Source organism: Anolis sagrei, chromosome 4, assembly GCF_037176765.1.
Source record: "Anolis sagrei isolate rAnoSag1 chromosome 4, rAnoSag1.mat, whole genome shotgun sequence".
NCBI lineage: Eukaryota > Metazoa > Chordata > Lepidosauria > Squamata > Dactyloidae > Anolis > Anolis sagrei.
The window spans coordinates 144,034,401-144,058,622 of record NC_090024.1 but is presented as its reverse complement, the minus strand read 5'-3'; the positions used below and the strand labels follow the sequence as shown (position 1 = coordinate 144,058,622).

The window sequence follows — 24,222 nt, the reverse complement described above, 5'->3', positions numbered from 1 at the left end:
GACAAAAACCTCTGGGGAAGGTATCATACAATTTGGTAAAATAAGATAAAAACCAAACTCAGGTTTTGAAAATGAACATTTGGACCATTAAAAATACCCTTCAGTCACATTTTGGATTGTGACTGATCTATATTTCATGGTTCATGTGATGGAGTATCTGGAGCCACAATAGCATGATATTACTGAAGCAGATATAACATTCTATGTATAAGAAAGAAAGTGATCAGTCCAGGTAGACAAGACTTGATTTTATTAATAAAATGTATACTTTTCCTCTTTGAGGTGACAGATACAAACTTTGGTCTTTTTTAAAAGGAATTCTGAACAGCAAACAGTTGACTTTAAAATCTGTTTTACATATAAAATGTTTCCACGATTTTTTTAAAAAACAGCTGGAAATGAGCGAGTGGAATCTGATATCATTTAATTTAAACAAATTTATATAAGAAATAGTAACAAACATTTACTTTTCAAGTCTTACATATATTATGAAAAATAGGTACAAAAGGATTTGTTTTGTTAAGTTAATATCTATGTCTGACTACCTGGAAAAATGTCTTGAGGTCAGGCCAAAACAGCCATTTGGAAAAAAAAGTATGGATTGCAAATTATAACCTTTTGGGTCAGAAAATAAGCTCCATAGGTAGTTGGTCCCTCATAGGTTGCTTGGCAGCTAGGTAGAATCACATGACCTAGACTTATTTGCCACAAGTATAGCAAGGGGGATCCATAAATAGATACGAGGTCCCACTTTTGTCATCTCCCTTGCTAGAGGAGCAAATAGATTCTAGGAATACAAATCCAGAATGTGGGGCTGAGTGGACATGGGGTCACTCTAATATCTGTACATCACTGAAATGATTGTCAGCACAGAGTGTAGTTGACCTCCACTAAGGGTCATCTACCCTGTAGAATTAATGCAGCTTATCACCATTTTAACTGCCATGGCTCAAGACTGTGGAATCATAAGATTTGTAATTGGATGAGGTCCCAGCACTCTGGCAGAGAAGACTACAAACCTTTACAACTACAGCTCCCATGATTCCACAGCACTGAGCCAGGGTAATTAGAATGTAAACTATTAATTCCACAGTGCAGATACATCCTAAGTTGGAAATAGGTAAGACTAAATCGGTCCACCAGTGCTTTTAGGAGCCATTTGATCCACAGAAATCAGATGGTGAAGCATTTAAGAGTTTGCTTATTTTTATGTTTTCAGGCTTCTTTTAAAGCTACATCTATTTGGTCAAAAAAGAGGAGACTATGAAACATGTTTCATAGCCAACTGCATGGATCATTTTAGCAGGAAGAGCAAATGGACACTTGATCAGGACTGGAGACTCAAAAGCTCACCCAGATGTTAACTGGAGAGAGAGATAAATACATATATATTATTGGGATGGGCAGAAAAAAATCTGGGATGGGCTGTATCAAATGGTGCCTCATTCAGGGAAGTAAATATTATTTATAGCACAGATATAATTTAAGCACACCTGAAATGAATGGAGATAAAATAATCCACAAGTAAATGTTTGGTTTTCATATGGGAATTTGGTTTTCATATGGATGTGAAAAAGTTTAGATTTGTTGAAAGAAATGACTATGTGACTAATCATTTGACTATCCTTCTGGAGATGACCTATAGGGTGCAGCCACAACATTTGCTTTTCTCCATACAACTCTAGTAAAATCTGAAGATCGACCCTTGTGAGAGCAGTTTACATCGCACCTCTTTTATACACCAGCCTTGCTTTAGTTTGGGAGATTGACAGTAGAGGTTGTGAGGCAAGTGCCCTCATCTTGAGGTCTTCTACATGGTCTAAGTTTCTGAAGTTACCAGAATTGTTGAAGAAGAAACAGTACTGCAACAGCTCCTTAAAGTTTACATTGGTAGGAATCTTCTCTTACATCTTTTACGTACTCATTTTAATCACATACATATGTTTCCCATTCCCAAACATGAAACTTGCTTATTGCACGCACTCACATTTCTGGACATATCCTGGCATCAGAAACAGAAAATGAAGAAGTCTGAGGTATAGCACCATGGAAGAGAACCTCAAAGAGTCCCTTTCCTTTTCGGATTTCCTTATCACAAAGCAGTAACAGCAGACTAGTGTGCTATTCAAATGTTTCCAGTTTTGCCACCTGAGGTTTTGCTGGTGACTTCAAATAACAGAGTTCTCGAACATCAATATATACAAAGGGATTTATTATTATTAATAATAATATTACTATTATCATATCAGAAAAAATGGAATTGGATTCACTGGAAATTACAACTTTATTTTTCATAATACATACACAGTATTGACAACATACTTTAAAAATCATTATAGCATAAGAGCCAGTTTCAACTCAGGGACACATGCAAGTTTTGGAAATGGACAGAGAAAGGGCAATATTGTACTGTACATAGAATAATTACAGTTTATTAAACAGACCTTCGTAGCACCTCTTGTGTTGCAATAGAAAGAGCACCGTGACATTGCATTTTACAGCACCGTGAAATCAAGGGAGGTATAGTTGGGTTGGGTGGCATGGAATGGGATGGTGGATGGCATTTATTAAATTAACCCCATGCTGCCTGTCTTTGCCACAGGATCCTTTATAATTTGTCAAATAAGTTTAAGTCATGTGATTCTGGTCCTATGGGGCACTGAGTGTTCCTAAAGAAGACATACATACATGGTGAAACATAATTTTCTATTCCATTCTTATTCAAAACTTGCATGTGGCATCAAGTGGATTGGTGGTAGCACCAAGGTGCATTTTTTTCTGGTTGATAGTCTTCTCAATGCTCTAAATTTAACCAAGGAAACAGACCGAACCAATTTCAAATCCAAACTTCTGATTCTGATCACCAAAGTCATTGATCATCACATCAAAAATGGGCACTTGGTCGATTTTGGGAGTGTTGATTTCAATAACAGTCTTTCCATAGCCTTTTCTCGACTGCAAGTACAAAACACAAACAATAAACCTTAAGCTTTTGGTAGATGCAGCACACATTTTTAGTTTTTGTGTAGACAGACTCATTGAACACTGACAGCATAATCTTAAGTTGATTCTTCATGGGAGCAAACAGCAACAACATTGGTTGTCATTATCTAGTGAACTGAGGCAGCAAAGATTTGGCTGTTCATATTAAGGTACATGGCTAAATTACTGTGGGATCTCTACTGTGTGTGTGTGTTAAGAGAAAAAGACTCACCCTATTTGATTACAATCCACAAGATGAGTAATTGGGGTAATTAAGGTCAACAAGTTTTGGTCCACTCCTGAAGGGATATAACTGGGGAGAGTATGTTTTTGGGCTTACTAAATGTTTGCCTCTGGGCATACTCAGTGTAAGTTCCTGGCTTGCAGAATATTTTACACTGTCAAGTTTGTCTTCCATGCTCATCCATGAACAAGAAATGAAGATTGGGAGAAGACATATTTTCTGATAGAAAGCACTGCATGAATTAAACGCAAGGACCATACATGAGTTGGAAACTCAAGAGGAACTATGACTGTATTGTTACTCGAAAGTTTGTGTTGAAGTTGCTGTTTTTTCTGTGAACTCTGCTGCACAAGAGTAAAATTTAAGTTTTGTATTTTTTCTACTTGTTTTGCTCTTTTTTGAATATACAAAAGACGAATCTTTTGACAATGCATGCATTGTCAAACCAAAACAGTTCATACCTGCACTAACTTCAAAAAGCCTAAAGAAAAGTATATGCTGAATTTGGCATTCTAAACCCAAAAGTGACCTCAGATTTGCCCCATCACATACAGTTTTGACTTTTTAATGTAGTAATATGTGACTAAATAAAATTAGTAATGACACTGACCGAACTATGTGTGGTATAACATTGTTATTGTGCTTTTCGAATTGAGCACCTCAAAATACATTACAACCAGCTAAAATATTGAAAGGGTTTTTTTTCATCACAGGCCTGGAGACTCTTAAATTGGTTGAGAAAACATAGTGGCCAGAAAGAAAGCTATGAGTTACCGGACTGTTGGAACAGGAGATTGAGTAAATAAGGTTAACTCATTTAAATAGAAATTTGTTCCAAATAACCTGGATACATTGTCACACTGTAGGGCTTTAGTGGGCTGTGTAACACACTGGGGCTATTTAGGGCAGAATGAATAATGTTTCTCAGACATCTTCTCTTTAATACCCTTCTATCCCTATCAGATTGCAATTCCACTTCAAACAGCAGTTCATTGCATATGAAGGGGAACATATACAAGATTTTCTTTAACTTTTTAAGAAAGAAAGCTTTGGCACTGCTGCAGCTGTCATTATCTGCTTTAGAGTGAAATTATCTTAAAACGAGAGAGAGAGAGACCTTTCATTTCCAGCATTATTGTTATTCATCTGCTCCACATCATAGAGTACAAATGCTTCCCAATTACCATCACATATCTCAATGCTCTTCCTCCAGTGACTTTCCTTACAATTGCATCTTGAACAAACAGAGCATTGTTTGTTACTTTGTGATTTGCCTTTGCTTTAATGTTTTAGCTAATGTCCCTCCTTTATAACTTTTTTCCCCTCAAAAAAAGACCAATTCTGTGTAGGCGAAGAACAAACAGCAGCAATGAAAGGATACTTTGAACTTTGGAGATGTGAGTCATAATGGCATTAAGCCTGAACTCATTTGATTACTAAGCTAACCTGCCATCTTAAGTAGAAAAGAGTATCCTGAGCTTATACTTACCGCACAGCCATCATGAAGAGCTTTGATGTAAGGATTGTTGTCATAAGACATCTCTTCATCGTTTGATCCTAAGAACCTCAGTGCTTTGTCATAGCTGTCGGAAGATACATCATGCCACGCCACTGATTGGTGACAGTTGTAAGTGAAGTTTTGTCGGGCGGAGGCACTCAGTAGTTTAAGGAATGTCATTTGGACCATATTAATGGAACTGCCTTCAGCATCAACGTAGGAAAGCTGAGTTGTTTCAAAGAAAAATAAAAACAAGGGCCCACAAACAGGCACATCAATATATGGTTGGTTTTCCTTTTATAGTGCAAAACAAGATTACATTTGACGCAAAAACACATTAACTGGCCTGCCTGTAAATCAGCTGACATACACGCCTCCTGTTTGTTCTCCGATTAAGAATGCAGTCAAGCTATGAATCAGTAAACAGATTTTTCTTTATGTAATGTTACATGTTTATGCTTTTGGGCTGCATATAAGTGTCAGCAACCTGAAAAGTATCCTAAAATTCTTCCAAGGATACAGCTTCCTTTTGACGTATTTCCGCAGGCTGGTTTCTATGCTCACATAAGTCAATGTTCTCCTTTCATAGTGGAAAAGCCACTGAATGCTTCCTTCCACCACAATGATAATATATAATGGACATCTGTAGGTATGCATTGATACACATATAGAGAGGCCTGAAAAATTGTCCTTCATGCACTCACAATAAGAAAAAAAGTAATACAATTTGGCTTTCTATGCACATCGCTAGCTGCATGGATCCCCTTATATTGTGAACATGACAATGAAACCTTTGACTACTGAACACATTCAAACCCTTTGGAAGGGCTTGTGGGACATTCAAAATGTATACTGCCACTGAATGTTTAATTTTAGTTCAAGACAAATTTCAGTTGGTTGACATTTTAAAGCAAACTCACATCCCAGAATAATTTGTGAACAATACTCTGAATTTTCAGAGGGATTTCTTGGTTCAAATATTATATAAGTCAAATGCAATATTATATTTGACTAAAAGCTGCTGCAAGCTGCATATGAAAATCATTTTTTAAAAATAATGAAATGCAAGCAAGAGTCAGGTTAATGAGTCCCTTCCACATTTTATTTCTATGGTGGTGATGCTTCTATAAGTAAGAGGCTATGTGGGACATAGAGAGTTGTTGGTAGCATTTCCTATGACAGATTGGCTTTTGCTGAGAAGTCAGGTCAAATGTGCCAAACAGCTACTGGGCAGCAGCAGTGTGGAGCATGACACTCTCAGGGCCTCATCACAATGAGGTAAGGATTCACCACACATCATGATGAATCCATGGGGTCCAGGTGAGGGCATGGAGAACCCGTTGCTCCATGCCTTGCCTGAAACCCATCCTACGGGGGCAAGCATTGCTGCCTGGCTTCCCCCCATTGCTCAAAAAATGGGAGGTTGCTGCCATGGTGATATAGGAGCAACTTGAACCATTTTTAGAAGCCAAGATAATGGAACTGGGACTGTAATATTTTAACCATTTCACAAGTAGAATTGACTCATTAGAAGAAACAATAATTCCTGGTAAGATAGAAGACAGTAGGAAAAGAAGAAGATTGCATTCTAGATGAATAGACCCAATCAAGGAAGCTACAACCCTGAGTCTGAAAGTCCTGAGCAGGACTATTGCGAATGGGGTAACTTAGAAGTTTCTCATTCATGGAGTTCCCATCAGTTGAAGTTGCCTTTACAGGAGTTAACCACAATATTGAAGAGACAACTTCATGTTCAAAGGAAATGTACATCCAGAAGCCCCTTTTAGTTCCAATACTTCATTATTCTCCCTTTGTTAGTAAAAATACATTTTATACTAAAATATTTTTGTTCCTGGCAATGTTCCTTCATTAGTATTTCAGATCAATTGCAAATTGCATATACATAACTTTTACTGAGCTGGCACCTGAAAACCAGATTTGACTTTGTATGAAATAAAGATCTTTCACTATTTTGAATAAATTCCACAGTGGCAACATGTTTTGATAATTCAGCCATATATTCTCCAGCAAAAGCATGAGGAGAATAAATTCTTCAGCAGAAAGCCTATTTGAAATTTAATAATATTGCTTCATACATCGAGACAGCTAGTCTAAAATATTTGTCTGAAAGAAGCAGTTGCTTTCCATTGGGAACAAGATGAAAATTATAGTTTGGCATGTAAAATAATTCTTGGTCTTCCTCAAAACATAATAAATTCAGAAATAAAATTAATTTTAAAATATGCCTTATCTATCAGTTGAAGAAATTCACATGCACATTCAGAACTAGTCAATAAAGTTAGAATCCTTAGTCTGTGATGGATACTAATATCGATTACATCTTGGTTACTTTGAAGAGAACATAATACTGGATGTGTATTATTAGCTTTCAGGCCAAAGGGTGTGCCATGACAACAAAAATGTTACCAAAATGGTATAACATTCTGTGCCACAATTGGACACACTGCATATATTCATGTGGAAGTCTAGAAATTCTAAGACAAAAATTGACCCTCCCCCCCCCCCAAAAAAGTTGAGTCAACTCATACATATATCAGTGTATTCTTTTAGCATTTTCTCTGAGTTGAGTAGTGCAAGTTGAGAGACTAGTTGGCTTCAGAAGAATGTAAAGTAGCACCTCTACTTTCTCAACTGAGGAGCCACTTCTAACCTTTTTAAATGCCTCGATAGGAAAATGGCAGTGACAGCTAGGGGTAGAGCTGGCACTTTCCCCTCTCCTCTTTAACTTATCCATGGGTCATATCAAAACCCGTAATTTTGGTATCAAAACCTTGTCTCAACCTATACATGGGATCATCCTTCCACAACTATATATGACAATACTCAATATTTTTTGTGTGTCAGGAGCGACTTGAGAAACTGCAAGTCGCTTCTGGTATGAGAGAATTGGCCGTCTGCAAGGACGTTGCCCAGGGGACGCCCGGATGATTTGATGTTTTTATCATCCTTGTGGGAGGCTTCTCTCATGTCCCCACATGAAGAGCTGGAGTTGATAGAGGGAGCTCATCCGCCTCTCCCCGGATTCGAACCTGCGACCTGTCGGTCTTCAATCCTGCCGGCACAGGGGTTTAACCCACTGTGCCCTCGGGGGCTCCACACAATACTCAATTATGTGTCCAGTTTATGTCTTTGATGGCCACATATCTGATGGCTTTTGGATAAAACATGACCAATAGCTAGGATTGTAACAGATATCTGTATCCTACCAGTATGGAGATGTTGCTGCTTAAAAAGGTATGTCAACTCAACACCAAAAGCTGCAGGATGGGTGAATGCATCCACCCCAAGGAGTAAGGCACTGGATATACAACTGTATGCAAAAATGCAGAATTATCTCAGATATTTTGAACAAATCTCTATATTAGAAATGGGGAAAATATAGTCTGTGGGGTGGACCAAGACTCCTTTGGCCTTACTTGGGGGGGGGGGGGGGGGGGCAGGGTGAAGTCTTCTTCTTTTAGAGGAAAACCTGATTTTAGAAGCTTCTGGGATCAGTGTTCGTGTGTTTTAAAAGATTGAAAGGATTTTAAAAAGTTAGATATGAAGCAGATTCATAACTATATCTTTTCTTTTTTTAAAATCAGAAACAATCACAATAGGTCCTGGGAATGAAAAAGTGGACCTCATACCTTCTGAAGGCAACTGTCATAATTACAAAGATATATAAGGGGGGGGGGGGGAAATCCTAATAGCTGTGCCTCAGTTGTGGAATGCATTTTCTCTTAACACTTAGCAAAGAATATGTTGTGTGCCTTGTTTTCATGAGCTCAGAACCTGTCCACTGAGCCCTCAGAGAGTAACTTGGCCCTGAAATACTGCTGATTCAAAGGAAAACAGGCTGCACATTTCTGACAATGCTCTATGGCCTTAGATAGATACAAAGAAACGATGGGCATGGTATGCTGATTTTTTGGAAAAGCAAACTAAATGTTTGCACATACTTATTAGCCTTGTGCACTTAGATTTGGGCACTTAAGTCTGGACAACACTGCATAAAAATCCCAAAGGAAAGAAATGGCAACTTACCAGTTTCCCTCTCTTAAATTCACTGAACCAGGTTCCTGGATTTTCCTTTGGCCATGATGAAATCCTTACCTGTTAGAAGGGGGAAACAGCAAAGGGAGTTAATTATATTAACCACGAATGAATGGGAATTAAAAGAGTTTTACAGAAACACTACTATAGTAATCTTTTAAAAATAACAACAACGGGGGGTTCAGGCAGAAATAGTGAAAAATGCCTGGGCTTTCTGCCTAGTTTTAATAATATTTTGAGTTATCCAAAGAAAAACTAAGTAAGCAAATACATTAATTGAACTGTTCAGGCAGATCTGTGGGAAATGAATTGTGGATATTTTGACTTTTGGCAGAATATAGGTCCAGATGGCATCTTATTCGCTTCAAATATTATGGTTCTGTGATTCTCATTGAATCAGTTACATTTCCCTCAAAGAGAGAATGATTGGCCACTAAAAAAGTAGCAAAAATATATCCGCTGCAGTTCAGCAGATATTCAGTGCCAGGGTAAGAGTCCATGTGGTGGGGTAAATACTGTAAAGTGCTTACAGCTCCATAGAGAAAGGTGATTTGAAAACTTAATACATCAACTGCTTGAATCCATGATCACTGGCCATGCTGATTGGAAAGTCTAGGAAGTTGAATCCAAAACTGAAACACTGGAAAGCCAAAGACTGAGAACCATTTGAGCACAGTTTGGAAAAATGGTTTTTTGGACTATAGCTTCCAGAATCCCCCAGTCACCATGGCTGTGGAATACTTGAATTATAACCCCATTCCAAATAAAACAATCTTTCTAATCTTTTCCCTTACTGCTGATTGATTTCCTCTTCCAAATTTTCCTCTGGATCTTGATGCTAAATAGTTCTAGACATTTAAATATCTGATTGTGAGCAAGATATTTGTGATTTGGATATTTGATAGAGGTAATATAAAAGCAAGAACCAGTATGGTATTGTGGGTTGAATGCTGAACTACAACTCCATAGACCAGAGTTCAGATTCCTGCTCAGTCATGAAAACCTACTAGTTGGTGTTAGGTAAATCATACTCTCTCAGTCACCGAAGAAGGTGAAGAGAAACCTACTCTGGACAAACCTTGCCAAGAAAACCCTGTGACATAAAATCATAGGGTTGGAAGAGACTTTGTGGGCCATCCAGTCCAACTCCATGCCAAGAAGCAGGAAAATCACATTCAAGACATAAGACATGTTTATATTATTGTCACTGTAAGCTGGAAAGATCTTGAAGACCCACAAGAAATATAAAAACACTACAGGAATTCTGCTGCATCAGATTTTATTTATTTGTTTGGTTGATTGTTACTTTTCTCCCTAAAAGATCATGTTCTCCAACAGTCTGTATCAAAGTAATGCATCAAGACTTTGGGGCATCTTTAGTTTGCATCTGGATATTTATTTATGACTATATAACAAATATGGAGAAATACTTGAGGAATTTAATCTCCATGGATTCCAGAATGAACAATTTTAACAAAAACAAAAGGTGGGGGAAGTGGCTTCTTTGGGTGACTGGCTGTGCTGGTTATGGAGAAAATGTATCTAGGAACTGTAATTAAAAACAAGTTTTTCAAGGTCTGGGCCAATCTATACCTTTTAGAACAATTTGCCTTTTTCTCTGTTTCCTGAATGTCCTCACACAGTTCTCATTTCAAAGAAGGATCACAACGCATTTAAAGTCTGGATTTTGAAAGAAGTGGCTTCTTTGGGTGACTGGCTGTGCTGGTTATGGAGAAAATGTATCTAGGAACTGTAATTAAAAACAAGTTTTTCAAGGTCTGGGCCAATCTATACCTTTTAGAACAATTTGCCTTTTTCTCTGTTTCCTGAATGTCCTCACACAGTTCCATAAATTATGCATTTAAATATGTATGGTTGCTGTTTTTGACACAGATATTTCCCACACACATGCTGGACTGATTCCAGGAAGGAAATGAAAAAAGAAAATCTTAAAAATGACATCATTTCCCATGAATCAGAGTGTGCTTTTTGCATCATTAAAATGGTTGCACAGCTGTGGCAAGGGATGGAGGGAAAATGTTTCCAATGAACAACTGCATCTGCATAGAATGAGCATTTATGTCCGATGGAGGCTGGACTTTCTTAATGGCGTATTATCATTTCACCGCCTTGTTTGAGTTTATGTAAATGTGGCAGAGTAATTATCTTGCAAATTAAGAAAAGACGCCTGAACAAAAACGTGACTGCATTTGTCTGCCTTTTGTCCCTATCTCAAAACAACTCAGCAGGAACCGTCAGCAGTGAATATAATAACAAATTGGTACTTACTCCTTCTGACTTCTTATCTGGATAGATGCAAGTTTCCCCACCTGCTGTGAAATTACAGTACACTTTGAAAGAATCCCCAGAACAACCCTGGTTGGGATCAATCCAATATTCTCCTGAAACGAGTAAGAAGAGAATTGCATCAGAGGATTTATTTGCCTGATTCTAAGGCTTTACTGCCTCCTAAATGAGACTATAAAATTTTAGTGATAAAATTAGATGTTTTGTACCTTTTCACAGAATAAAATGGTCCTCATTTCCCTTATTGTTTCCAAAACAGAGTTGGTAAGTATGCCTGTTTAAGAAACTTTGGGCAAGGGTTTTTAAAGAATAGTTCTGTAGCACTGAGTGGGATCTATAAGCTCAATGGGAATAAGAAGCTACATAAAGATGGCAATATGCACCTTCTCCCTCAGGTCACACTCAACTTGTAGTGTAAAGCCATAGGCTGCTTTGCATTTTCTGGTCTGTAATTGGATCCTTGTCAATATAAGGACTGTGAGAGCAGAACAAATGTACAGAAGTGTAACAAGCAAGAATTCTTCTAAAGCTTGGCAAATGGTCTGAGTCTTCTAGGACTGTGCTATTTCAGAATGCACCCCATGTTTGAATATTCCATGGTTTCCAAATGTCATATGCATTTAGAAATTTAGCATGTTCTGAAGAAAGCTAAATATCACTAGCTTTCAGTCAGCAGGGGATTGCTAACATTGAGAAATATGCATGTGTGTGATTTGCTTAACCAGAAGTGGAAATAAGGTAGTCCCAACTGGAACGTACTAATTTCTTCACTGAATGTGAGACCATCATAAGGCCAGTGAAAACAAAGTGTTCTGGAGCAGACATGTTGCTTTTCATATTTGAAGCCCCTTAAATGGAAAAAATGTGCCTTAGATTCAATTAAATATGGCATTATCTTTAAAGATCTCAAAATATAAGGTTAGGTTGACAAATAATAAAAAATGGAAACAAGACACAAGTAATAGAAGCAAAGAATTCTCATTTTTTTCATTTTGGGGAAAAAACAGGTCCCCCTGCTGTTTCCCCTCCATTTTTTTTTTTAGTTTTTTCTAGGTTTTCCCATCTTTATTCCTAAGTCATCATCCTACATGGCTGGAACAAAAGACTCTGTAAAGTTTGAATGTGCTAAGATTCTTCGTTTTTCACACTGGAGATTGTTTTGAGTCAGGTTTGTATCACATTGGGAGGTCCACTCCTCCTCTATATGGATATGGAAACAGCTTTCTTCTGTAGAGAAATGTGTACATCTTCTCCTAATGGTTAACTGAAGTAGGGGTAGTTGTACATATTTATTAGTAGATGATCAGGATATACATAAATATCTCACAACAAACATTTAAAAAATTCCTAGATATGCAAAGCACATGGATTATTTCTCAAACGTGAACATATTTTATGGTGGTAATGCTTTCCTCCCCACACCCCAAAAAGCGAACAGTATTTCTATTCAGAAAGTTTCTTCCATTGTTGTTAAAAGTTTGAGCTTTGACTTAAAACAAAGATTTAAAAGGTTTAGCAAGTATTTTGCTAACTTCTTTTTAGAGGCTATATTAACCATAAAACTAGAATAAATGACCTGACATCATCACTTAGCAAACCGTAATTTCAGCACATTTGCTTTTGTCATGTAATATTAGCGTACCATCTGGGAAGTCTGGGTGACAGAGCTGGAGATCCTTGCATGTCCGTGCTGGGTTGTTCTGAGTGCCCATGGGATATTTCATGTGCTCTATGTCCTGCTTCAAAGCATTAAGGGAGCCAAAAATCTCTTCCATGCCATCAGTGTAATCAAGGAGGCTATCAGCTGCATCAGACATCATGGCATCTGAAGATCTTCTGGTCTTCTTGGGTGACTGGATTGGCAAAGGCTGAATAACCTCACCTGGAGGGCCCTGAGGAACACAATACAAAATAAATGCAATTCTTCAGTCTTTCAGTATTTGAGAACCACAACATTCAGGCAAGCAAACTAAGGTGAAGATCCTTACATTACTTATTTAGATTCAGAGTGGAAAAAAGAGAGAACATTTGAAGAAACAACGTTACTGTACCAAGAGGTCAATTATTAAATAAATAAATATTTAGACTGTCCCTGTAGCTGTGGGAGATTGGTCAAGATATCCCACCCTGAGAGACGTATGGAATCTGAAGGACTCCTTAATGCCTTAAAACTGACAGGGCTAACAATATGATCAAGCTCTTGGTTTCACTGTGGAATGGTGAGGTTGAAAGGGATGTTGAAACCATCTTTTAAATCAGGTTTTAAAGGAACACCACCAAGGTGCTTAACTTTATTCTTAAATAGATCCAGCACTGCATAATGCACTTATCACTATCCAAAAGCTGGCATGGATTCGCCCTTCCACTAATATAGCAGCCACCAGTTGCTTATGATCAAATGAAGGGAGGACAGCTGCAGGAAGTCTGATGGGAAAGAATTTGTGAACCTGGGGTATTTAGAGAGACTGAAAAGACTACTAAAAATGCCATCTTGAAGTGCCACTTTTAATTTTGAAAAATAGTGATTGGTAAACACACAGAGTCGTCTGCCTCAGAGTTATCCACAATGTGGCTTTGTTTACAGTAGCAATTTCTCGGCCAGCTTCTCTTACAGAGTATTGGATGCCACATATATTGCACTACAGTCAAAGTGACATCTCCTGCTGGCAGTATCCTACATCCAAATGTAGACTAATTTATATAACATGAATCATGCAAGATGTTTTACTTACAGGAGGTCCAGGGGGTCCAGGTAAACCACTATCGCCTTTCTGACCACCAGGACCCTATGAAGGAATATAAGACAGACCACATGAGCAATTTTTTTTCATAAATGGGGAAAAGAATAATCAACAATGGAAAAAGAGTTATATATAAAATGAGACTACTTACTGTTGAACCTTTAGAACCTTTGGGACCTAGAGGGCCCTAAAAGGGAACAAATAGCATATAGGTAAGATTAATCCATTATGTATTTATAAAGATGTTAATGTCAAAATACATAAAAATGATATGCATGGAAAGGAGCTACTTACAGGTAAACCAGGTGGTCCAGGAGGGCCAAGTGGGCCAGCAGGACCAGGAATTCCCTTTAAAAATAATGTGTACACAAGTCAATTCCTTCTGACAATGCACTTTTTATTTCAAATAAAATACAAACATGAAGATCTTACTCCAATAGTGCTTCTCTCTTTTATCTTGTCTGAGTTTTTAATTCGTTTTAATTAGTTTGTTTTTAATCATTACATGCAGCCCGCCCATTGTTTCTGTGCCTGTGTCTATTGTAATTCTTATATTGTTATGTATTCATATGTTTTATGTAATTATGATGTTCTTTATTGTTTGCGTTTTCGGTTGTGTTTTGATTTTCTTTATTGTAATTGTTGTTCGGGCCTGGCCCCATGTAAGCCGCTCCAAGTCCCCATTGGGGAGATGGTGGCGGGGTACAAATAAAGTTTATTATTATTTATTATTATACACCAGCAAAATTTCATAGGATTTCTGAAGGTATCAAGTGATAGAACTAGATATTATTCCTATATAGCTAAGAACTTGGGATGTGTGTGTGTAATAATCTAAAGGATTATATAAATCAATATTTATATCAACACAAAAATCTCTTTTTTAAAAGTTGCATAAATCAGATTGGAACAGAACTGACATGTTGTAGTGGTTAGACTACTGTAACGCAACTTGGTAGATCCAACTTGAATGGACTACGAAGCCATGAAGCTCACTGGGGGACACTGGAGTGGATAGCATTCTCTCTCATTTTGACCTCACAGGATGTTTGCAAAGATAAAGCACGGAGGACAACCATTTACAACTCTGTGAATGCTTTGGAGGGAAAGCAAGACAGAAATGTAGATAATAATTTGGTAATTATAATATAACATGGAAAACGATGTAGGGAATTTTTGATTATTTCTTCATCAACTCTTGAACAGTGATGCTTGGTAAGAAGATTTGGAGTGTAAAAGTGATGAATGGGGAAACAACCTTTATACTAATTTGATTAGAAAGAACTAAATATACTCCCATTGTCAGTCACATATTGCTTGCTAAAATAAGGCTAAGCCTAGCTGAAGTAATATTGTGTCTCTGCTCACTGTCAGTGTTCTAATTTAACAGAAAGTACATTTGCAAACATCTTGCATGCAGAACTAATCTTCTTTGTTTTGAGCTTCCATTCAGGGAATATTTTTGTTCTTTTTCTCTTGTTTGATGTGTTCCTCAATTGCTTTTGGTACTTTTGTTTTTCTGTAGCACTTTCTTTATGTAAATAAAATATTCATTAAGGAAACAACCAGGGACACTTGAAGGCACATTTTAAAAATATATAGAAGCAACACTAAAATAAAAAAGAACTGGACAAGCCAGGGCATTTCACATGTGAAGTTCTGGGGTGCTTTTTTTTTTACTTGCTTAAGATTAAAATGTATTTGATTTGTAAACTACTTGATGTCAATTGAAGTGCCAAGCAGTTTATTTTAAAAAGCAAGTAGCGCACAAAATTTGTTTAAAACCTTTTCAAAATAACACATTGTCATATAATTTAAAACATTCCAAATATCAATAGAAGAGCAAGAGTAGTGAGAATTATTACCATAAGGGAATATGTGCATGGACACAAATATTTTAAGGAACTGTTTGAAAATGAACAGAATTCCCAAGAAATATTAGCAATTCATATTTACAGGATGTCTTATTTGGTAAGTGAAATGGTGCTTCTGCTTGTTATTTGCCTGTAAAAACCTGAATGGTAGGTCTAAATTTCCAGCAGGTGGAACTTTGTTCCTGGGAGACCTACCTCCTACAGAGAGGTTGGATCCAGGAGAACCTCCTGCTGGATGAAGAAAGGGGGAAACTACTGCATGTTTTCCTGCTGCATCTCAGATGTCTCACTACATAGAAGGAATTATTCTCTTTCCACAAAGGCAAACCTAGATTCAACCCAGTGTTCTTTGAGATCAAACAAGCCTTCAGGATACGCAGTGTCGGTACTATGATCCTAGCTTCAAGACAGACTGAACAGTTATGTGACAAAGCTGGTATGATAAGAATGTGCGTTTTCACTAACCGCATCTCCTTTTTGTCCTGGGGTTCCCTGGGTGCCAGGCAGGCCCCGGTCACCCTTTTCTCCCTGTTCACCTGGAGGTCCGATCAGCCCAATTAGGCCAGGATGTCCCTAGGAAATATATAAAATATATGATTGTAGGTGAAATATGAAAATGGAATTGACAATCAATACATAGTGGTATCATAACTATGCTGTGAGAGAACACTGCATGAGCGGATATACTAATGCAGAAGCTATATAATATGTATATATTTTTACCTACCTTTTCACCTTTGGAACCTGGATCACCTTTCAAGCCAGGCAAGCCAGGTGGACCCTAGAGATAAAGAGTGAAAACTTTAAATGGAGGCACCTCTATTTTGTAATTCGTAGTATTCACCTGAGCCATAAAACGTTCCACAAATGCAGATTATTCCTTGAAGTGTTCAGTGAGTGGTGCCTGTCTGTCTAGCAAAGAGGCAAAAGTTATCTGTAATATATTTTACAATAAAAGTAGTTCATTTGAGTAAAGTACCTGTGATTTTGATCCAACTTTAAATGGCATGTAAAGCCGCTCATGTAGAACAAAGCATGAGCCATTGAAACAAGTTGCATGTTGCAGAACCATTTTTATTACTGGCTTGACTACATTTATGGGTACTATTACTCCCTCTGGATTTTGCACTGAAACATACAGTTGGTGCTATTGGAACATACAATTGGTGCTATAATATCTGACAACAGTACTTAGCGGTCAATGAAATCTTGTTTTTACCATCCTCCTAGGACCAGTGACTAGTGGTCTGAGGAAGGGTGGGGCCAGACTCTGAAGTAGCAGAGTATATTCTGTAGGAAGTCTTGATACACCAAACCCTGCCAAGAAGGTCAACTCCAATGGGTAGTTGGCATGAATCTGCAGAACTGAAGGAGAATAAATTATGGCTTCAACTTCATGGGACAGAGGATGGTAGATTAATGGAGGAGAACAACCAACCCTACCCATTGACCACGAAAAAGTAGTAACAAGCAGTTGTTTTGTCTTCCTTTGTTACAAAGAATACAGTACTTATCAGAACTTAATTAATGTCAGATGACCATATGCAAGCCTATTTACAGAATACATCAGAATTGGGAAGATTTAATTGGCATTTGTTAAGCTGCACCTTCAAAAGGTGATACCCAAAGAATAACAGAACAACCCTATAGATTTCTATTCAAACGTGGGTACAATGGGGTTTGCACCTAGGCGAGTGGATATAGGATTATAACTGGAACATCATGGGACTCTATGAGCAACTCTGAACTTTTGAGGGCTTGGGGTGATATGAAAGGAGGAGGTAGTGAAGTGATGCAAACCATAATCCTGTATACACTTATCTGGAGGTAAGAGGAATTCAATTCAACTGGATTTACTTCTGAGTAGGACTGCACTCTTTCTTATAAACAAAAATTCATGGGGCATATTCAGAATCTGATTAGTATGAGCTGCTATTTGCCAGTAATGGCCATCAATGCAATTATGGGATGGCTAGCAATTACAAAGGGTTTGTTTCAACCATGCTGAAAGATTGAGAAGTGTGGGGGGGGGGAGTGGAAACTAAAACTAAAAACAGCCCAAACTCTCCTTGTATAGGGAGGGGGAGAAATCATTTGGAGTGTTATGTTTCTCATCCCTTCTTGAAGATATCATTAGATGAAAAGAGCCAAGAGTAATACATAATTCATAAACAAAAAGTGAAGTAGTCATGGTACTATTTTTTTTTAAAGGCTTCTGAGACGCAGGGTGCAATTTTTGCCTTCAGGAGATTTTGTCCTCCCACCTTATCTAATATTCTACTCACAGAGGCAGTCTACTGGATATAACCCGAAGTCAGCATCTACAGTGTCTGAACTTAAGTAGCATTCAAATTTTAAAGTCTAAATTTTCAAGGATGAATAACTAATTAATAATAATATGCCTTCTCCTACCCACTAGAATTCATTCTAGATTTGATTCTTCATATTATTAAGGAGAAAAAACTAAATTATTTTTCTCCTTCTTTCTGTTCTGTTTAAAATTCTTTTCAAAGCCACCCTCAGGCAACCATGTCTGTGAGATGGGCAAAAGTTTGCCACCACTTCCCTTTTGCAAATGAGCTGAATGGAGAGAACTTGATGAGAGACCCACTTCAACAATAATTGTTCAGCTGTAATATTTTCTATACAGGACACATTTGTTTTACAAATGAGACATTCCTCTTCCCATATTACTTTAAGTACAAGGTGAATTTTAGCACACATTGAGAACATGGATTCCCATCCTAGTGAAAGGAAATTTTTTTTACTGCCCTTTCCTCCTTGATTCCATCTTTCTCTCTCCACCCCCCCCCCCCAAATATTAGGGAGAGAGCTGTTGTAAAGAGAAGATGGAAAACTTTTTGCAAACTTTAGGATTCAAACCATTATCCAAGTGCATGTATTAAAATATATGTACCCCAGTTTTCTTGCCTTTAATATTGTGTAAGGCAAATAATGAGGACAGAGTTCAAAGTCATGAAAAGGAGGCAAACATTGCAGACATTTACTTGCATGCATGTTTCCTTGAAGTCAATAGAGATTATGTTTGAAAAGGCACTTATAGGACTGTGCAGCAGTTTCCTAATAGCTTAAACCCGTTATGGCATTTTATTTTATTTTGCATTTTCAGAAGTTTCCATCTGAAGATAGATGAATGAGCTTTGCTGAACTAAAAAGCAGGGTTTTTAGTAATAAGTATGAATTGCTATCTATTTTGAAACTGGAGATGTAATGAGGTCCTGAACAGGCAATGTTATACAATTGTGATGGGTGAACTGTCTTCTTCTGCAGTTGGAAACACATCTAGGAACAGCTATTAATCATACTGTTCATGCACTTTAATGCCATGGCTGGTATTGAATGTCCAGACTAATATATATCCATCCCTTGGACATAATCTTCTAGTATGTGATACAGTGATCTGTCATGCGACTTAAATGAGCACTAGAACAGGCCCGGTTCATGGTCCCTCAAACTGTTGGGGGGTGGGTCATGGCAACATGACAGTGACTATAGTTTGAAAAAAAAAATCATGACAACTTCCTATGCACACTGCACATTTCTTATTAGTAGTGCAGATATTTAAAATGAAGACAATCTTAATCAGAATAATTTTACCAGGGTTTCAATGCAAAGTGTGGGTCTGCTTTTGGCTGATGAGATAGTCAAGTTAATTAGGAATGCTGTTGTTTGCCTTCAAACTGTTTCAGACTTAGGGTGGCCCTAAGTCTAAAGTTTAGAGTGGTGGTTGGGTAAATGACCTCGGAGGGAGGCATCTGGCCTGCCAGCCTTTGTTTGAGAACGTCTGTTCTAAGAACTCTCATAACAGAACGGGCCTTGTAAAACCTTCTTTTAAACCAGATGAAGACCTAATCCTGTCTCAAGTAAAGTGGCAAAAGCCAGGAGCGCCCATTTATCATATATTTGGGCTTCCTCATGAATACAGGATGCATTATTGGGTACTCTTCTTTTATGAAAAAGTCCCAAAGGGAAAGGAACTTACCATGGGGCCTGGTGGGCCATCCTGACCTGGTGCACCAGGTAGACCTTGTTCTCCCTGTAGAAGTGACATAAATCAGAATTCTTCAATAAGAGTATAATGTGGAAAATGATCTAACATTGATTAAAATTCTATTCAAATCCACTCACCACAGGGCCAGGAATACCTCGAAGTCCCTCTGGGCCTGGTTTCCCTGCAGGACCCTGTGGCCCAACTGGACCCGTTTTTCCTGGAGCACCTTCAGAACCAGCTTCACCCTATAAAATATAAAACACTTAAACAAAATGGAACAAAGTAACAATTGTGAATTGCTTGTTCCATTCCTCTATAACTGAAGAAATACAAGGAGACTAAGAAGTGTTCTTCATTCCTTATATGAATAGGCCAGTGTATTTTCTTATAGGGTAAAAGGCTCAAGGTGCTGTGTATTAGAAAATTTTAAAATGACTTCCACTACTCTCTGCCCTAGATTTTTTTTTGTATAAATTGTAATGAGAAAGAGGTTGATTCACATGTTGTTTTTTCCATATAAGGAAAGTAGCAATGGAAAGTGAACAAAATGCTCAGGTACTGAAAAAGAAAATGGCAAGTAACACCTAAATAAAACTCAAATAGGTCCCAAGCATGAATGGTGCGATTGTGATGAACATGTATATAAAAACATATCAGGATACTTATCACAGCACTGAGATTAGGGGAAAATCCTAGATATTTCAAAGTTTAAGTAGGTTCCTAATAGAAAAATAAGGAGGAAATGGATTAACTCCTCCCCAGACCTTCCAGCTTTACCAAGCATTTATCTGTACTTAGATCAAAAGAAAAAATGAAGCATGAATCCAATTGGCTTTCTGCCAATTAGAAGAAACTTTCCTGAAGTAAAAAAAAGCAAAGTAGATATTCTGCAAAAAAATCAAAATGCAGAAAAGGGTGGCACCTTTTATTAGGACTACAAAATAGCTTAGATAAGTGGTACAAAAGTATTCTGAACTTTTAAATTCTTCCAGAAGTCTTCATCAAGTATGATAGCACAAAAAGTAGAGGACTGGATGAGAAACAAGAAATCAAAACCCCTTTGTATCTTCAGAAGTACATCAACCCACCACACCAGATTGTGGGACGATTTGATTCTCCCCAGTTACCTAATACTTATACCACCATGCAACACTTTTTAAACATTAGGGATCCTAATAAGTGGCATTAACATACTCTGTGTTGTCCCCTTAGGACAGACTAGGCATCTCTTATCCAGAATTCCAAAATCCAAAATACTCTAGAATCTGAAATTGTCTACATGGGTGGCTGAGGCAGTGACACACTTGCTTTCTGATAGTTCAAGATACCCAAAAATAATTATGAATACTATATAAAATTTCCTTCTGGCTAGTGTATAAGGTGTACATAAACCATAAATAAATGCATTGTTTTGATCTTAAGATATTTTATTATGCATGTTTGTGCAAACAATAAATTTTTCAAAGCCCCCCACCCCCCCCCCCCCAAAAAAATCCAAATTACAAAAATCTGGTCTTTAACCTTTTGGGCTGGAAATGCTCAATCTGTATATAAGCTTCTTTGACCTCTGTAGATCAGCTACTAGTTTTATAACCTTTCTATTTTCTCTTGTAGATGAAAACATGCACTCATATATACCCACATGATCCTGTTCCTTCTTGTTGCCTCTACCATATCTAACTCAGACTTCAAGCAGATACCACCCATATCTGATCTTTCTTTTGATCCTTTGGACAAAGCATAGAGATAAAGGCATTTCTTATGAGACTAAGGTGTAGCATAGTGCAATCCAGATACAACAGGCATAACAGTCCTATCAGGAGGAACCATTGCCCATCAGCAAGAATCAACCTGCCCGGATGGTGAACCTCTTGTCATGTGACTTGGTCCTCGGTCCATGTAGATAAATCAGCAGATTCGTTTTTAGATTTAAAATGGCAGACATACAAGTCAGGGGCACAGAGTAGGAAGCATGCACTTTGGAAGGGAACATAATCCATTGCTTCTGTAACAAAATATATATCAGTTTTACCTTTGCTCCTTTTTCGCCTTGCCTTCCTTCTGCTCCTGCTGCTCCTGGTGGGCCCTATCACAATAGAGGGAAAGTGATAAGTTAGGGTATATTCAAGCAATTGCAAGGATTAAAATTTGCTTTGATTGGGGAACCCACGGGTGGCAGGGGAAGAGGAAGTTACTTTTGTTGATTTGCCACGCACCTCCCTACAACCCCTTCTGTCTTCCAAATTCTCTTCCAGAAGATTGGAGACCACCACCCCCCTCCAGAACACTATTGAGATGGTTTTTAACAATTTGATTTTAAAGTGGATACAACTGATTTTAATGTATATTTATAATTTGTATTTATTCCAGCATTGAATGCTTGTTGTATTTATGTTGTGCTCCACACTGAGTCCCCTTTGGGGTGAGAACGATGGAATATCAATGCTTTAAATAAATAAATAAATAAATAACATTGGAAGATGTACTAGGACTGCAGGGGGAAGAGCCTTATGGTAATAAGACAATTTCTTCCATTCCTGGAAGACAAAATCTGGATCTATCTCCTTTTAAAATATGCATCAGACTGAATTTAAATAAGACCAATGAATTTCCTCAGTTTTTTTTTAAAGTCAGGAAATGATAAAAAAGAGAAAGAGATCAATAGTAATATTGAACATGTGTTTTTTTTACTTGCTGAAAAGTTTTTTTTTTTAAGCCAGAGTTCAAATGGTGTTTGTAGGTTCAGTGATTTACAACGTTGGAAACAAATACCTTTACAGATATTACTACTTTTCATATAACCATTTCCAAGCAAGTTACAATAAAACACACAACGAAACACCCCAAATAAAAAATGGCATATTAAGCTTTAAAAAAAACTCCTATAGTGCCACTGTTCGTATTACAATTTGCTATTATTACTGTAGGGTTATAAAATCACTATCATATTTGTGTGTTTTTTTCCAAGTATCAGAGTACAAAAATTAGCACCCTAATACATATAAATATCAAAGTAACTGCCTGGCAGAAAACAGGTTCTTACAATATGTTTCAAAAAGAGAATATTCACTTGGGGTGTTATACTTCCCTCATGCTCAGATTAAGGCATGGAGACTTTGCTCCTCCCAAATCAGCCCTGTTTTTAGACTAGGAAATGCCTTCAGTAAGATTCATACACCATCTACTGCTATTTGAATAGCATATCCATTTGTTTTCAGAGCTAGTAGAAGGAATTCCATCCTCATGGTCAAACCTCAACCCTGAGAATTCAAGAGGTAACTACCAACATTCTATTTTCTCATGCTGCTATTTCTTTCTTTGCCTCCTTGTAAAGGAGTTGAGAAAAGAGTGAAGGGCAGGAACAGCTACTAGTGGCCTACTGGGCCCATTTGGTGACAAGGTGAGTGGTTGAGTTGGTGATTAAGAAGAGAGGATAAAACTTTATCAAACTGGAGTGTGCTAAGAACAAACCCCACTGATGATATCTTTATAAAGATCCTCCAAAAACTAGGACTGATGCACTCATGCACTCAATGGAAAAATATTTTTAAACACAACTATACTTTGTCAGATTTAAGAGGCCACAGTGACACAGTGGGTTAAGCCACTAAGATGCAGAATTTGCTAAACGGAATGTCAGTGGTTAGAATCTGCAGGATGGGGTGAGCTCCCATTGTTAGCCCCAGCTTCCGACAACCAACCTAGCAGTTCAAAAACACACAAATATCAGTAGATCAATAAGAAACTATGGCAGGAAAGTAATGGTACTCCAGGCAGTCATGCCGGCCACATGATCTAGAAGGCTTCTATGGACAACATTGGCTCTGTGGCTTAGAAATGGAGATAAGCACCACTCCCCAGAGTTGGATTCGACTAGACTTAATGTCAAGTGAAAACATTTATGATTATTTATTATTATTACTGCGCTTGTATACCGTCGTTTCTCAGCCTAAATTGGCGACTCAACGCGGTTTACAACTCTACAACAATCAACATTATTCAGTTTAAAAAGCATAAAAACAACATACAATACATAATATCGGGCCTCCAATACAATCCAATGCATCTCTTAACTAGAATCGCAATCCAATTTCATCGTCCATGATTACCAATCCTTAATCATCAAACTCATTGCACCGGATTAACCGAATGCTTGTTCGAACATCCATGTCTTCAATCTTTTTCGAAACACCATCAGCGAGGGGGCTGATCTTACCTCTATGGGGAGGGCGTTCCAAAGCCGAGGGGCCACCACAGAAAAGGCCCTGTCTCTCGTTCCCACAAGCCGCACCTGTGAAGCAGGCGGGATAGAGAGCAGAGCCTCCCCAGAAGATCTTAGGGTCCTGGTGGGCTGATAGGCCGAGATACGTTCGGATAGGTAAGTTGGGCCAGAACCGTTGGGCCAGTCATTGCTAAATTATTTTATAAACCTTCTAATTTGCTTTGGCATACACTTTGCAGGCAAAACTAGCTTATTTATTTATTTACCACACTTGTACCCTACCCTC

The 24,222-nt window shown here is 37.8% G+C and overlaps 1 protein-coding gene across 1 annotated transcript in view; it reads right to left on the bottom strand.

Annotated features, from left to right (window-relative positions):
- Positions 1-233: 233 nt before the first annotated feature.
- The window catches only part of COL11A1 (collagen type XI alpha 1 chain), a 299,114-nt gene continuing 275,125 nt past the window's right edge, over positions 234-24,222 (bottom strand). Inside the window, exons 55-67 of the mRNA XM_060774023.2 lie at positions 21,747-21,800; positions 19,852-19,959; positions 19,706-19,759; positions 16,430-16,483; positions 16,168-16,275; positions 14,123-14,176; positions 13,980-14,015; positions 13,820-13,873; positions 12,730-12,979; positions 11,070-11,182; positions 8,772-8,840; positions 4,716-4,949; positions 234-2,955 (exon numbers count right to left, since the gene is read on the bottom strand). Coding sequence (XP_060630006.2) covers positions 2,809-2,955; positions 4,716-4,949; positions 8,772-8,840; positions 11,070-11,182; positions 12,730-12,979; positions 13,820-13,873; positions 13,980-14,015; positions 14,123-14,176; positions 16,168-16,275; positions 16,430-16,483; positions 19,706-19,759; positions 19,852-19,959; positions 21,747-21,800 — 1,335 coding nt within the window. The 3' untranslated portion in view covers positions 234-2,808. The remainder of the gene's footprint in view (positions 2,956-4,715; positions 4,950-8,771; positions 8,841-11,069; positions 11,183-12,729; positions 12,980-13,819; positions 13,874-13,979; positions 14,016-14,122; positions 14,177-16,167; positions 16,276-16,429; positions 16,484-19,705; positions 19,760-19,851; positions 19,960-21,746; positions 21,801-24,222) is intronic.